At 44.1% G+C, this 16,776-nt stretch overlaps 1 protein-coding gene across 1 annotated transcript in view; it reads right to left on the bottom strand.

Moving 5' to 3' along the window:
- The window catches only part of COL5A2 (collagen type V alpha 2 chain), a 175,029-nt gene that overhangs the window by 73,641 nt on the left and 84,612 nt on the right, over positions 1-16,776 (bottom strand). The window contains exon 2 of the mRNA XM_075608452.1: positions 3,910-4,122. Within this exon, the coding sequence (XP_075464567.1) occupies positions 3,910-4,122 (213 nt within the window). The remainder of the gene's footprint in view (positions 1-3,909; positions 4,123-16,776) is intronic.

Here is a 16,776-nt window from a genome sequence, read left to right on the forward strand (position 1 = left end):
TCTCTGATAAAATAACCTCTATTTGGGCTGGTGTTCCGGCTGTACTATCTAATGAGTGTCAGGGTTCCAGGCACGAAAATGCACGTTCTCTGGAGTTAGGGACTTACTTTGACAATTTGTATGTAGAAGACTGTGCAAATAATCCAGGGGTTGTGTCACACTACATGCGATTTGGACCCAGTCCCACACATCTTCTCTTAAAGTGTGTTGATGTAATTGGCCCAGTGCCCAGCCAAAATAGTTCTATGCTCTTGGAAGACCGGGATCTTTCCAGAACTAGAAACTAGTCTATCAACCCATAATATTTATTATCCATTCCAGTCAGGATTCAGAAGATAGCATAGTACTGAAACAGCTCTGGTTCATGTGCTAAATTATCCCTGGGTGGCGAGAGAGAGGTGACTGTTTGATCTTAGTACTCCTTGACCTCTCTTCAGCATTTGATACTGTGGTCCATGGGCTCTTAATGGAGCACCTGAAAGGTTTTTGTGGACAGGGTGGCAAAGTTCTCATAATGGAGGAGGTTCCCAAACCAAGAGAAAACAGAGCCCAGTGTTTGCCAAATAATCTGGGGCTAAGCAATGGTGCTAATAAAAAATAACTTTATTGGAGGTTAGACAGCATGGAGGTGTATGGATATACCTCTAACGAATTTCACGCTGCAATAGCGCTGTGTCAAAGAGTATCCAGTTCTCAGATGGTTCAGATATTTTCTCATTAACAGCTCACAGAGAGTATCTTCAGGAGTGTACTCCTCTGTACCAATGCCCCCGTCACGAGGAGTGCAACAGGGTTCTATCATATGTTGTTTGCAGTGTACATGCTGCCACAAGGTGACATGCTGTAATCAGACATGGCCTGGGTTATCACTGCTATGCAGATGACATTCAACTCTACTTGGTCTTTGCACTGGGTAATAAGGATCCATTATCAGTCATTAATCTTTATCTGAGCTCCCAGAGTGGATGAGTGCCAGTTGGTTGAGGTTGAATCCTGATGACAGATGTGCTTGTGGTGGATGCTCACTATCGGAAGACAACAAGGCTGCTGCTAAGTCAACCAACTGGCCTTAAGCTTGGGGTTCTAAGTTTCTAAACTTTGTCCATGTGCGGAATCTTTGTGTTGTCTTTCACTGTGACTTGATACTAGGCCTCATTCATAGTGAATGTGTGAATACATGCGACCATTCATGCGGCATCACGCTTGCCTGCAGCAGGAGAGACTTCTGTCCTGCAGGCAGAGGCAACGAGGAGGCGAGGCCGAGACGTCACAGAGCTGGTTCTCTCGCTTCTGTGACCCGTCAAGGACAAACAATTTTTTCTTGCCACGCATCGGTCACCTCGCTGCTTACATGCACACGCCCACTATGCACATGCGCATTGGCCTTCATTGGTTTGTATTTGGTGCGGGCGACGTCGCTTACGACATCGGAACAAGTATGGATGCAGCCTTAAACATCAGGTGTCAGCCGTATTCAAATTGTCATTCTTCCACCTAAAGAACATAGCCAAAGATTAAGCACTTGATCCTCCCCAGAGGATCTTACTATGCTTGTCCATCCCTTTGTGTCCTCATGTCTGGACTAATACAATGCACTCTACCTGGGTCTTCCAGAAAAAGAGCTGTGTTACATGCAGCTAATGCAGAATGCTGCAGCCAGGTTGTTAACTAACCAGACCCGTTCTTTAGACACAGCACTTGTTCTCCATTTTCTGCACTGGCTGACTGAAATGGCGAATTTAATTCTAGATTGGCTTGTTGACATTCAAAGCACTACATGACCAGGGTCCCAGCTATCTGAAGGAGCTTCTAGTTGCCTAAATTCCCATTCACTCACTTCAATCTGCAGATGAAGGACTCCTAACAGTTCCCAAAATCTCCTTGACTTTTCTTTTGGGGCCCGAGCTTTTAGCCACTATGATGGAGTGGCCTGTAGTCGAGTGTGAACCTTAACTGTATTAGTTTATTAAGCAAAAGACAACTAAAAACATTGGATACATTGTCCCTTTAAGCAAAACAAATCATAAACCAAAATCCTATTGCCATTAGGGAAACCAACTACACAAGCCGATCCCTAGCTAACGGGCTGTCACTTAAGCTGGTTGTCCGACCCAAAACGTCATATTGTGTGCAAACAATAATCTTTAGGCATAGTAGTATAGTTTTTAGATTTTATCTGGTATGTCATAGGGATTCCTTCACAGGGTCTCCGTGTCGCTCCTTCACTCCTTTAGGAATGCTGGTTTTGGGGAGCAATCTTTATCCTGGGTGTGATTCCCAGCTGGACCCCACATGCCTGCTTCCTTCAGTCCTAGGGTCCATAACAGCCAGACTCTCTCCTGGCTGGGAGAAGTTTATCTTCCTATCTCACTATCTTTCTGGAGGAAAGCAGTCTCTCTGTCTGACAGATTCCTGCCTTTTATCCCTGCTCAATCAGGAGTTCATTGTGCACACCTCACAGTTCAAGTATGAAGTCGACACCCAGGCAATTTCCTGCCTTGTAAAGGAAGTTTCAACCCCTGGATTCCCTTACAGCCATGCTGTTCCCAATCTTTGGAGGAATCTGCCTTATACAGTTCGAGAGGCCCCCTCTCTGGAAATCTATAAAAACAGACTCAAGACCTACCTGTTTACCCAGGCATTTAATTAATAAACCACAACCTGTCCAGCATTTAATAGCTACAGTACTGTCCTATAATGCACTCCTAGTAATTGGTCTCTTTTATGACCTTAAATGTTTTCTTTTTTCCTTTTTGTAACTGTGAAGCCCTTCGAGTCCCATTAGGAGAAAAGCGCTACATAAATATAATTGTTATTATTATTATTACTATTACAGACGACCAAGATTATATTCAGAAGTTCATCCACAAACTCCCCCCTATCGACAAAGGTCCATGGTTGGACAGAAACTGTAAAAAAAAAAAATTAAATACATTTTGTATATTTTTTGCATAAGACCATTGGAGTGCTGCTATTCTTCTTGTCCTTGATGTTTACAAGCTTTCCCGGCTGGTGAACTTGAAATGCACCTGTGGCAATATATCTACAGTATTGGGAGTGCTCTTTTCTCTGGACATTCAAGTGAATGGGCTGTAAGGTGTCTAATGGTGTAGCACTGTTTCGCAAATATGGCTCTATTTGAACTTTGCAAACCTACAGCACAGTAGGAGAGTCATGTGGATGCACTTTTGCAGAGAAACATATTTGTCTTTTAAACCAGGAGTAGAGTTTAAAATTTTGCACCAAAGTACGAGCGATCTCACTGGTTGTTCATTAATCCAATAACATTTTGAGAACTATGGCAAAATATTATTATTGCAATACTGCAAAAAAATCATTTATTTTACATGATCTTGTGTGAGAATCAGGGGAGAATTTTGTGTTACTTGAACTGGTATGTACCATACAATAAATACAGTGCAGGGGTAAAGAGGCATGCACATACCCAGTAAGTGTAACCCAATATGTGAGAACAGATACAAGGATTATTCAAGTGAGGTTTGGAAGTTAAAGTCTGTGTTATGGTATAAAAATTTAATGAATCTTAGTTTTAATTACACCTGTTTTTTTTTACTAATCAGATAAGTTGTTAAACATTGCCATATTTATTGCTGCCGGTTACACTATGATAAATAAATTAGTGTCTACTAGTAAGCAACCATGTGTAAGAATATTCCCATTTTATAAGTACAGTACCTACAATAATTACAACAGTATATTTCTTTGAGAGGGGGGGGGGGGTGAGTTTGTGTGTCACTCTATGGTCAGTATTCAGCATTACCCAAGCTTTGGAAGATTTCTGCTCCATACTCTTGAATGGGGTTGAAGTCTTCCCAAACAAGGAGTAGATGTATTCACAGCATTTTGAATATAGGTCCACATGAAAAGGGAAAATGTGCTAGTTGTTACCTGGGCGACCTCCACCTGTATTTCTGCAAATAGGGCAGCATTCTCCTGGAGGGATCTCTGGGTTATTGCATTCCAAGACATCCCGACACTGGATCTCATCGCAAAGGATGGCTCCGTTGTCACACACGCAGATCTGGCATGGTGAGGGCTTCCAAACATCTCGATTCATGTAGATTTTATCATCTTGTTTGCAGGCAATGTCATCTACTTCTCCTGCATGGGCATTAGAAGAGGACATCGGGTTACTTAGGAAGTCTACATTACCAAATAAAAATGGGTTAGTATTTGAAAAAGCCAATATTGCCCTCATTTTCTCACTAGGAAGGCCGTGTTAATATGCATGCCAATGATTTTTTTATTGCTATTATCGACTGCAATGTGGGCTATTGTGGATAGTTTAGCAATAAAAAAATCATTGGCATGCATATTAACACGATGAACATAATAATATGACTGAGCCATTTAAGTGTTAAGAAACACTATGACAGACAACTTTATTACTAGTGAATGTCAATATTGTTTCATATCAAAATCAGATAACTTAGTGTTCGTATTTAGTAAATAATCATGATCCTCCTTGACTAAAAAATACCCACATTTTAATAGTCATTAAAAAAAAAACAAAGAATATATACATATATATATTATAATAGAAAATAAATATACAAATAATTATACTGTTCAAAGTAATGATGGAATATTATGTAGAAGAACGTTGTTGTTTGAATATTATATTAGGCTATGAGTGAATATTTATTTAAAATTCCATGCATCTTCCTAGGGAACTACCGTAATTCATGTCATAGGAACATTCTGCTTCTAGGAACATTTGTTCCCAAGAGTAAACTCTCGACAAAACCCAACCAAGCTAAAGTCTTGTGAGAAACCAGATTTAACAGCTGACGAATCCACTCTGGATAGCATTCCATCTACTTCCCCCTTCTGTGCATGACTTATTACATTATATTTTGCTCAACAAATGCTGATCTTTCTTCCCAGATGTCTGGCATATACATTTTGTCTTTAGAAATGTGTTTCCATCAACAATGCTTTCACATGCATAGCAAACATGAATTCATAAGATGGATGTCTTCTTTGGAATTCATCTTAAAATACTGAAGAACACACTGGCAAATATACCAGGACTTTTATTCGGCAGATAAAAATTCCACGGAATTAAACTTATGTTATAGTTTTGACTATTGGCAGTCTGATTCCATGTCATCATAAGGTTTTGATCCAGTCGTTATTTTTGTAACTTTAAACTCACTGCATTCTAGATTCCATTATTGGAAATCGAGACATTAAGAACAGGGCTAGACTAAACCTCACAAGGATATGGAGCTAGCTTGGCAATACTCCATCTGTGGAACCTGATTCCCCTACATTAGATGGTTTCTCACGCATGGAGTTTGTGAAAGTGAGGCGCACAAAAGGTAAAACAAATGTTCTATTCCTAATCCCCCCCCTTCTCCTATTTGGGGAGGATTTAAATGGTCATGCAATAGGAAGCAGCTTCCTACTGGTCCATGTTGCACTGAGGATTTAAAATCACCATTTTGTTTCCCCCAGAGGGGTATCAAATACCAGTACCGTCACTGATAATTATATTGGGAATTGGGGAGTCACCAGAATTGCAAATAGCGCTGTTCAGCTCGGGGTATGCTCTAATTCCCATCCTCAAATAAAAGGGTGTAGTCAAAAATATTGTGGTGCAGTTTTTCTGCAGTTTTGAAACCAGAGACTTTGATACAGAGCCTCCTATTTGTCCTGCTTCTAAAGAGATTATTCAAGACAACTCTAGAGGCCTAGGAAGTTTGCCCTATGAATGGTCATGACATGGTTCCCAAGATCAACACTGTCAAAATAAACAAGCTCAAGAATCTCACTTATTTTTCAGTCTTAAAAATTAACATATTAAGATTAATAAAACCAACATTTGTCCAACAGAATTTTTCAAAAACAAGAAAATTATGTAAAAATGTGGGTCTCTAAACGTCATTGCTTGCTTTTCAGATGTTCTACCAAGGTTAAAGAATTTGCACTTCCGTGCCTTTGGCTTTCCATGCACAGATAAAGTCACATGAATACTTTTGGGCAACCAACAAAAACAAGATCATAAAAATATAACTCAACAATTTTTTGGCCAAACAAGTTGAAATCAATGTTTTATATAGTGCATCTTGTCTCTTTTGTACTAGTACCCACTAGATTGACTTTATACTCAAGTATTCACGTTCATGCTTGCACGAAGATTGACAATGTGGCCTACAGAATAAGAGGCGATAAGAGCCTTGATATTGATATTGAAATTAAGTATGTGATTAGGACAGCAAGTCTAAAGGTGGGCTTATAGTGCCTTGTGACGGCGATGCGACATCGCTCCAAATCAAATACATTGACTCCGTCGCAAGCGCTTATAGTAAGCGTGACGGCGATGGAGCGGCGGAGCGGCAATATTTTTTTAAGCCGGGTCTATTAGATTTTTTTAGAGACAGTCGCTACATGTGACTGTCTCTAAACAAATCGGAGACCGCGGCCCGCTCCCTTTCGTGACTTCGCTGGTGACAGTCGCGGAAAATCTAATTATAACTTTCGCTGGTGGCGACAGCATCGGTCGTGTCGCCGTCGCCAGCACTATAAGAGCGGCCTAAGTTTCCATTGCTTATGTCCTGTGTAGAAATAAAAGGCTACTACTCAAAATATATTCCCTATTATACATATCATTGTAAACTATTTGTAGACCAGGCCTGCACAACATGCGGCCCGCCTGGCCTCTCTGTGCGGCCCGCGATGACTCCGGCTGGGCGCCAGTTAATTAATTGAATAAATAAAAAAAAAAAAAAAAAGTTTTAAAAAATGGCGGCGATTCATCATCCCCCCCCACTCCCCCCTCCCCTCCCCCGGGTTTTGCGGTGCGCGGGGGCAGCAGCAGCATGAGGAGGATGTGGCAGCCGTGAGTATTTTTTTTTTCAATAGCAGGATGTCGGGGGGCGGCTTGGAGGTCAGAGCATGCCGGGGGCAGGGCTTAGAACCGAGGATGTGCGTGTGTGTGTGTGTGTGTGTGTGTGTATGTGTGTGTGTGTGTGTGTGTGTGTGTGTGTGTGTGTGTGTGTGTGTGTGTGTGTGTGTGTGTGTGTGTGTGTGTGTGTTGGGTGTAAAAAACGGGCTGGTGGGGGGTGGGTGTAAAAAACGGGCTGGTGGGGGGTGGGTGGGCTGCTGACATGTGAGGGTGGGTGGGCTGCTGACATGTGAGGGGGGGTGGGCTGCTGACATGTGAGGGGGGGTGGGCTGCTGACATGTGAGGGGGGGTGGGCTGCTGACATGTGAGGGGGGGTGGGCTGCTGACATGTGAGGGGGGAGGGCTGCTGACATGTGAGGGGGGGCTGCTGACATGTGAGGGGGGGGCTGCTGACATGTGAGGGGGGGCTGCTGACATGTGAGGGGGGGCTGCTGACATGTGAGGGGGGGTGGACTGCTGACATGAGAGGGGGGGTGGGCTGCTGGCATGTGAGGGGGGGTGGGCTGCTGGCATGTGAGGGGGGGGCTGCTGGCATGTGAGGGGGGTGGGCTGCTGGCATGTGAGGGGGGTGGGCTGCTGGCATGTGAGGGGGGCTGCTGACATGTGAGGTGCAGGGGGGGGGAAGTGATGTGAGTTGCAGGGGGAGGGTATGATGTGAGTTGCAGGGGGGGGAGAGAGTGTCATATTGAAGGGAGGGGGAAAGAGTGTCATATTGAGAGGAGGGGAGAGTGTCATATTGAGAGGAGGGGGAGAGAGTGTCATATTGAGGGGAGGGAGAGAGAGAGTGTCATATTGAGGAGAAGGAGAGTGTCATATTGAGGAGAGGGAGAGAGAGTGTCATATCGAGGGGAGGGAGAGAGAGAGTGTCATATTGAGGGGAGGCGGAGAGAGTGTCATATTGAGGGGAGGGGGAGAAAGTGTCATATTGAGAGGAGGGGGAGAGAGTGTCATTTAGGGGAGGGGAAGAGTGTCATATTGAGGAGAGGGAGAGAGAGAGTGTCATATTGAGGAGGAGAGTGTCATATTGAGGAGAGGGAGAGAGAGTGTCATACTGAGGGGAGGGAGAGAGAGTGTCATATTGAGGAGAGGGAGAGAGAGTGTCATACTGAGGGGAGGGAGAGAGAGTGTCATATTGAGGGGAGGGGGAGAGAGTGTCATATTGAGAGGAGGGGGAGAGAGTGTCATTTAGGGGAGGGGAAGAGTGTCATATTGAGAAGAGGGAGAGAGAGAGTGTGTCATATTGAGGAGAAGGAGAGTGTCATATTGAGGAGAGGGAGAGAGACAGTGTCATATTGAGGGGAGGGAGAGAGACAGTGTCATATTGAGGGGAGGGAGAGAGAGTGTCATATTGAGAGGAGGGGGAGAGAGTGTCATTTAGGGGAGGGGAAGAGTGTCATATTGAGGAGAGGGAGAGAGAGAGGGTCATATTGAGGAGAGGGAGAGAGAGAGAGTGTCATATTGAGGGGAGGGAGAGAGTGTCATATTGAGGGGAGGGGGAGAGTGTCATATTGAGGGGAGGGGAGAGAGAGTCATATTGAGGTGAGGGGTAGAGAGTCATATTGAGGTGAGGGGGAGAGAGTGTCATATTGAGGGGAGGGGGAGAGAGTGTCATATTGAGGGGAGGGGGAGAGTGTGTCATATTGAGGGGAGGGGGAGAGAGTCATATTGAGAGGAGGGGGAGAGGGTGTCATTTAGGGGAGGGGGAGAGAGTGTTATATTGAGGGAAGAGAGACATGGGGGGGATGCTGACTTGTGGGGTATGATGCTGACATGGGATGCTGACTTGGGGGGGAGGGGGGTCTGCTGACATGGAATGGGCTGGGGGGATGTGGAGGGGGTATTGTGTGTTTGATGTGGAGGGGCGTATTGTGTGGGTGAGGGGGAGAGATGGGGGTATGAGAGATAGATGGGGAGTATCGTAAAGGTTGATAGTGATGGGTTCTGGGGGAGATATGAGGATGATGATGATGATGAGATGAGAGGTGCTGGAGGAGAGATGATGATGATGATGATGATGATGATTTAACCCGTGTGGCCCAAATTTGTTTTCCTTGGAGCAGTTCGGCCCTTCTCACTTTACGAGTTGGGCAGCCCTGTTGTAGACATTAAAAGTTATGGTAGGTAAAAAAGTGTGTGTGCGCCAAACACGTGTATTTTAAGTGAAACTTTTTTCTTTTGCCACTATTTTGTCGCAGAAATTGTATTTGTGATGGTGATGTTTTAATTAAAAATCAAAACACAATTTCAGTGACAAAATGCAAAGATTTTGACTTAGAATGCGCGTGCGTGGCACACACGCACTGTTTTACCAATTTGTACTTCTATATGTATAGTAACGTAATTCCTTGTGTGCGTGTGTGTCTGTCTGTGTTTGTGTGTTGTGCGCGTGTGTGACAGCGGCTACTACACAGGCGTCCATGTGCATGCGTCTGTGTGCGCGCGTCTCTATGTATGTTTGTGTGCATCTGTGTGTGCGCATGGCGCCGGCGGCTACTGCGCTGGTGCGGCCAGCTAGCGCCTACTTCGCAGGAACAATCGAACAGTGCCCACTGTGCAGGCGTGGCCAAATGGCGCCTACTGTGTCTCTGTGTCTTTGTCTCTGTGTCTGTGTGTGCTGCGCCTGTTGTGCGTGTGCATGGTGCCGGCTGGGCTCTGCACAGGTGTGCCCGGCGCCTACTGCAGTCACGGCGAACGGTGCCTACTGCACTGGCGCGCCCATTGGGTGCCTACTGAGAAGGCGTGCACAAACTGCGCCCACTGCACAGGTGCGCCCAGTCAACGGCAATGACTCCTGCATCGAACGTGGGAGGCCTCTGAATCTGCACCAGCTGCCATAACGGCCTCTTCTGCCAGCAGTGACGTCACTTCCGAGACTGCACTTCAGTCTTCAACAAGGCAATTTACTCCAAGGAAATTTTCCTTTTGGTAGGTGCCAGCTTAGAAGTTTCACATGAAAAAATAAAAAAAAGTGACAAAAACCCTCCACCGTACAGTGTACCGTAAATAAAAATGCCACATGTCATTACCCAGAATCCCTGGCTGCAGTGGACGTGTCGTTTGCTAAGCGAAAATGCAGACCTGGCCATGGGAATGCCCCACAAGTGGCATTTTTATTTACTGTATACTGTACATTTGATGGGTTTTTCCCTTTTTTTTTTAACCGACAATAAAAAAACGTTATGTCTGGTTATACTCACTTGCCAGCTTCCTGTTGCATAGCCAGCAACCAACCTCTCACTGATAAGACCCAAAAAGAAACAATAGCTGTTTGTGAGTGATTTTACTGGCTATGCTCATTTTTTTCATCCAGACTGTGCTGAAAATCTGTATAATAAAGGCAGGTATAAGCTTATAGGGTCTATGTTAAAATGTATAAGAAATAAAGAGTGACACACTGTGCTCATTTGCATGTCATTACCCAGAATACCTGGCTGCAGTGGAAGCACAGTTTGTTTGCCCAGCGATAAAATCGGGAAAGACAGGGTTGCAGACCTGTCTTGAGATATGCAAATGCAGCACAAGTGCTATTTTTATTTACTAAACTATTTCTAAAATAAAAGATTATACTGTACTAAAATAAAAAATTTTTATGGGACACGGATTACAGAGTAATGACAAAATAAACTTAAAATAAGGAATACACATGCTCTTTCAAATGAATTTCAATATAGAATTTCAATCTTCAATTCCTGTAGTTAAGAAATACTAAAAACACAATTATTTAGCATTTCCTGCATGATTCATTTGGACAAAATATTAAAAAAAAGTATTTGACATGATTGTAATCGTTATCCATTCACTATTAAAATAAAACATTATATTAGCTCCATTTTTGTCACTGCTAAAATTCATTACAAAGAAGCCTTATTAAAGCCTCACATTCTTTTGCTATGATGCCACAATACCCTTTTACCTCTGAGACATCTTTTTAAATTGTCAACTGCCGAGTGATTTATGAAACAGGTATGGAATGTCTTTAGATTAGAATACTTTACAACATAGGCTTAACGCATAAGAGCCACTCTATGCAAGAGAGCTCCCTCAATATTTTCTCCACTTGCACCATTGGGTAACAAATATTTTGGATAAACAAGTTTTAAAGGAGCAATCTATGCCATTAATTTTTTTTTGCAACGTTTTTTTAACTTTCTTCTTTTTAATTTTTTTTTTACACAGGATTGAAGTAGGGGGTCTTCAGAGCTGAACCCTGTTAATTTCAGCTCTGTGGACACCCTGATTCCAGAGATACTTACCTCCATTGTAGACACCGGTAGCCACAGCTCTGGCATCACATGAGCCAACAGGAAGCTACACCGATGACAACACTGCTTCCTATTGGCCCGCAGGGCATGGGAGCTTCAAACAGCAGCCAAAGGTAAAAGCAGCCAAAGGTAATCCCTGGTAGCCAAGCAGAGCAGCTACTGGCACCTACTGTGCAGGTAAGTATTGGGGTCCCCAGAATTGAAATGAATGGGGGTAAACTCCGGAGGCATCCTGCTATATAATATCGCCAGGGTGAATTGCCACTTTTAACCAGCAAACCACCCTACTCAAAAGTTTTAAAGTACCGAAACCCATAAATTCTCCAGAGCAGAACTGTGCTCCTATTAGTTGTGGGGAGAACCCTCTAGTTCACAAGATATTTTTTGTTTTTTTAATTCCTGCATGACCCTCCTGAACATCTTTGACTTACCCAATTTTGAAAGGATCAATGTGAAAATGCCTGCTGCTGAGGATATAACATGGTACACAGAATCAGATGTAGCATCTGATTTAAGCCTGATGTCTGTGCTCTCACGTGGGAGAATTAATAAGTGATGGCAAACAGGGTATTCTTGTAGAATCTCCCTGAACCAATAGAAATCTTTAAAACTAAAAACAGTCAGTTAATGTTGATTTTTTTTTTTTTTAACTTGTGCAGTTCCTATATTTTGGCACTTTGTCAATTCATGTGTTAAGTTTAAAAGTTGATATTGCGGAGTAGAAGGTTATTGGAACTACAAATGAGGATCTGGGTAAGGCCTCCGAAAAGCCTTCCGAATTTCTGTAAAGGATAACATACGTTGAGCATTGTTTTGTTAAGTAAAAGCCTAATAATGAGATGGCACGTTGCTTGCTTGTTTGGATCCTACCGCTATTTGTGGTGTTGGTTTATTTTGGTTGGTCCATCTCACACACACATCATGCATTTGGGGTTAAAATATGCAGTTCACCCATGTTCCACAAGGTGGCAGCACAGAGCCACTGGCTGACTATAGTAAATGACAGATTACTTTAATGCTCAGCTTTCCTAGATCACACCCTGTCTGTATTGCATTATAGAAGACTTGATTTTGTTCCAAGAAACCCTCATAAACTATATTTCACAGTAGAATTTTCCTCCACGTGACCAATCAATGTTTTAAAAGGGCAGAGAAGATGCAGTAGAGGAACTGCTGACCCTGTTACTTGAATGTATTCTGCATTAACCCTTTAGAGGGGCCTTCAGCTACAGTATGTAATACCTTCAACGCTCCTTTATTGAACACATGCATCTGTGAGGCTCCTCATAAATAGCTGCAAAAAATGTATTTTGTACTTTCTTAATGAGAATTTACCCTAAACACAATGCAATTCACTATGAAGAAATATCCCTCATTATGCTGAAAACCCTTTAAATTATATCTGACAAACTAACATACAGGCATACCCCGCATTAACGTATGCAATGGGACCGGAGCATGTATGTAAAGCGAAAATGTACTTAAAGTGAAGCACTCCCTTTTTCCCCACTTATTGATGCATGTACTGTACTGTAATCGTCAAATATGTGTATAACTGATGTAATTAACGCGTTTGTAACAGCCTCTATAGTCTCCCCGCTTGTGCACAGCTTCGGTGCAGGTAGGGAGCCGATATTGCTGTTGAGGACGTGCCGACAGGCGCATGGTGAGCTGCCGTTTGCCTATTGGGCGATATGTCCTTACTCGCGAGTGTACTTAAAGTGAGTGTCCTTAAACCGGGGTATGCCTGTATAGCTTTATTGGGACCATCAGTTCCAAAGCAATTCCACTTTTTTCCCCCATAATGAGATTTTTGAAGTGAAACTTCTTTGGTGGCACCTATTCTGAGGGGTAAAACGGGAGAGATGGGGGACGAAATGTGAAACGGAAGTGACGTCACGGCTCCCCCATCCCTCCCCCCCATGCCTGCTGTGACATACGGCGGCGGCGGCGACGGCGACAGCCGCCAGCGCCGCTTCTAACGGCCGCCGTTAACCCCACACGTCCGCTGCCATGGGTATACAAAGATGGCTGGCTCAGAGCTTCCGGTGCTGCGGGTGTGGGTGTAGTTAGATGGCAGAAGCCCCGCAAATCCTACGGCTGTGAGAGGAGGAGCCGCTGCTCAGCCTCTCTCCTCCCTACCTCCGCTTCCCCTTCCCTGTGTCCCGCTGACTTAGCGCCGCCGGGGCCGGAGGAGGAGAGTAGCCTCGAGATCATGGAGGCTAACCGGATGATGGCGCCGCTCCTAACGGCCGCCAATTCCCCCCACACGCCCGCTGCGCTGTCAGCATATGCCAACGACGTGCCCTGTCGCCTCTCACGGCTACTGCTCCAGTAACGCGGGAAGCGGGGGGTTTGAGCGTGCCGCTTCCCACGCAGCACTGCCGGAGGGGGGGCCCTCAAGCACAGGGGAGGGGAGGGGAGAGAGTCAGGAGTCCGCAGCTCCGGGGGGGGGGGTGGAAATCAGGAGAGAGGGGGCAGGACACAGAGAGAGACACACATACTGTACACTGACAGACACACACACATACAGACACACATACATACAGACACACATACATACAGACACACATACACACACATACACTGACTGACTGACACACAGACACACACACATACACACACACACACACACACCGACTGACACACATACATACACACTGACTCACACACACATACACTGACTGACACACATACACACACTGACTGACACACACACACTGACTCACACGCACACTGACTGACTGACACACAGACACACTGACACACATACGCACGCACACTGACTGGCATGCACACTGACTGACACACGCACTGACTGACACACATACACACACACACAGACTGACACACACACACACTGACTGACACACACACGCTGACTGACTGACTGAAACACATACACACACACCGACACACATACGCACGCACACTGACTGACACGCACCCCCTCGACTTACATACGCACGCACTGACACACATACACTGACTGACACACATACACACACACACTGACTGACACACACACACACACAGTCACACGCAAGGAATTCACGCTTATTGCAAATACAGGGGATGTGTGCCAAGCACACACGTTCTAAGTCCAAATTTATTTGCGTTTTGTCAATGAAATTGTATTTTGATTTTTAATTAAAACATCACAAACACAAATACAATTTCTGTGACAAAAGTCAAAGAAGTGTCACTTACTATGCGCGTGCACAGCACACACAGCTTTTTTTTAATATTCTGCACATGGTTTTTTGGAAATTCTGCATTGAATTATTACAAATGTTGCATAGAAAAAATTCTGCAAAGGGAATTTTTGAGAAAAATTGATTCGAGATAATGGGAGCATTGCCAGCATCCTTGCTATGAAATCAAAGCATGGCCATAAGAAAAAAAGAAACCGGATAGTGTTCTATGGCTGACTGGGAGCTGTCTGTTGACAGAGGTACTCTTTAATAAAGCGCGGTTAGCCGTGCGAAACGCGTAAGAGTGTGTTAATGTTGCTTTCCATGCCATTAAAGCGTTTGTAGTGATTTGAGTGGTCCCGGTCTGTTACTTCCTCATCGGGCAGATGCTCCGTCTCACCTCTTCTCGTATCCTGTTGACAGAGCATGTTTTTTTCCGTGGGATTCTATGCTACCGATGCTTCCACCGTTTTCTACATTTGTGGCCAATTTCTGCAATTTGGTGACCATTGGGATTTGATGGGGACAGGCCAGTCTGTCTTCAGAGTGTACTCTTTTATACCAAGGGTGCTATCAAACCAGATATTGGGAGCACAAACCTAGGGGACAGGATCATTATCACACTCTTCATCTGCAGTTAAGTTGCAGGTACAGTATCTTAACAGGATCTTTTACATGTTGGCCTGTACAGATGTAACATGTTCATTGTCCCCCCTCATGCATTGTGGTGTCATACAGTGTATGATAGGATATTCTACACCATCACTGCTACTCACTTATATAGAAGCTCTGTGAAATACGGCATTATAACCGGATATGTTATCTGGGGGAACAGTTTCACGCGCTGTATCTGGATGTCTGGCACAATTTAATCAATTCAGTGATGGAGCTGACAGGATTACTTGGCACTGAAGTGGTTAAAGCAGTAATATGCTTTATATACAGAAGAAAATAATTTCCTGGTGTGAAAGATCCAGGAATGTGACAGACCCAAATATGTGAGACTTGTGGGTTCTGAAGCAAAACGGCTGTTGTAATAGAAAAGTACTGATTTTAATCAGTAAGACTCCAGTGAAGTCTCTGAGATAACTGATGTTAAAAATCAGTAAGACTGTTAGCAGAAACAGACCTTGTGCCAGTACAGAATGAGCACCTACGGCCTGGAAATAGAAACAGGTAGACACAGACAGAACAGGAAGCCCCAGGAGATGAGACGGTGCCATTGGTGTGAGCTAGGAGAGGTAGAAGATGAAACATATTTCCCGCTGCGCTGCACAAAATGCTCTGAAGTGAGGAGTGCCCACTTGGAGAAACTCACAGCTCTTATCCCGAACTTTAACAATATAGAAGAGAACCAAAAAATAGCGATCCTCCTATGAGAACACGAAACCACAGCAGAACTGGCTGCACAATATATCAGCACCTGTCACAGGCTGAGAGACACCCACATCCCTGTATATAACGTTACCCATGTACTGTGTAAACATTATATCCTACACCCTACTATTCATGCTCTGGCAACACTGAAATGTTTTTCTGTCATGCCAATAACGGTTAGCAATGCTCACTCTCACAGCAATCCAGTGAGAGTTGATCGTTCTGGAGTTCATCACTCTTAAAAGTCAGTGGCGGACTTACCTTTCTGCTACATGTAAGCTCAGGGGCGGCCCTCCTCCTCGGTGTATGACATGACTTCACGCTGCGCATGTAGTGCGCAACGTCACTTGAGCCTGCGTTGTCATGGCAACGCAACACTACAGGATTGGATCTGCTACACAAAAGGTAAGCAAACAAACAAACATACAGCCTCCCCCCCAAAAAATTACCGTTCTAGTTTACTCAGCCTAATGGGAAATCCGCTACTGGTAACAGTGTACCCAGAGTTTTTGTCAATGTTAAATTAAGGATTACAATTTTGTTATCCCATATGATGAAAAAAACTGCTGTTGGCATCTTCATTTCTTGTGAATCAGTTCGTAACATGAATCAGTCTTTGAACATGCTTGGTAGATAAGAATTTCAAGAATTCACGAGTATCAAAAGAAAATCTAATCTATCTATTTCAAACATCAATGTCTCTGCAGAGGCTTGTCTCGGTATCTGTTCTATTAATGTTTCATACAGTGCACCAGGGCAGCTATACAGTTCTTTTTGGAATTCCCTCATTTGCAATTTTTCTAGGTAATCTTTTTTTTATGTAGATAAATACTATGATCGTAGAAAAACCTTAAAAGGGCAGTTCCTCCCAGGCACCCGGCTTTTTCAAAATGTATTGGCAACAACTGGTCTTCGGAGCTGGACTGTGTTATTTCAGCTCTGGGGACCCCATGCTCCAGAGATACTTACCAGACAATGTGCTGCCGGTAATTCCAAAAGGTTTAAGTTAACC

The sequence above is a fragment of the Ascaphus truei genome, chromosome 7 (assembly GCF_040206685.1).
Source record: "Ascaphus truei isolate aAscTru1 chromosome 7, aAscTru1.hap1, whole genome shotgun sequence".
Lineage (NCBI taxonomy): Eukaryota > Metazoa > Chordata > Amphibia > Anura > Ascaphidae > Ascaphus > Ascaphus truei.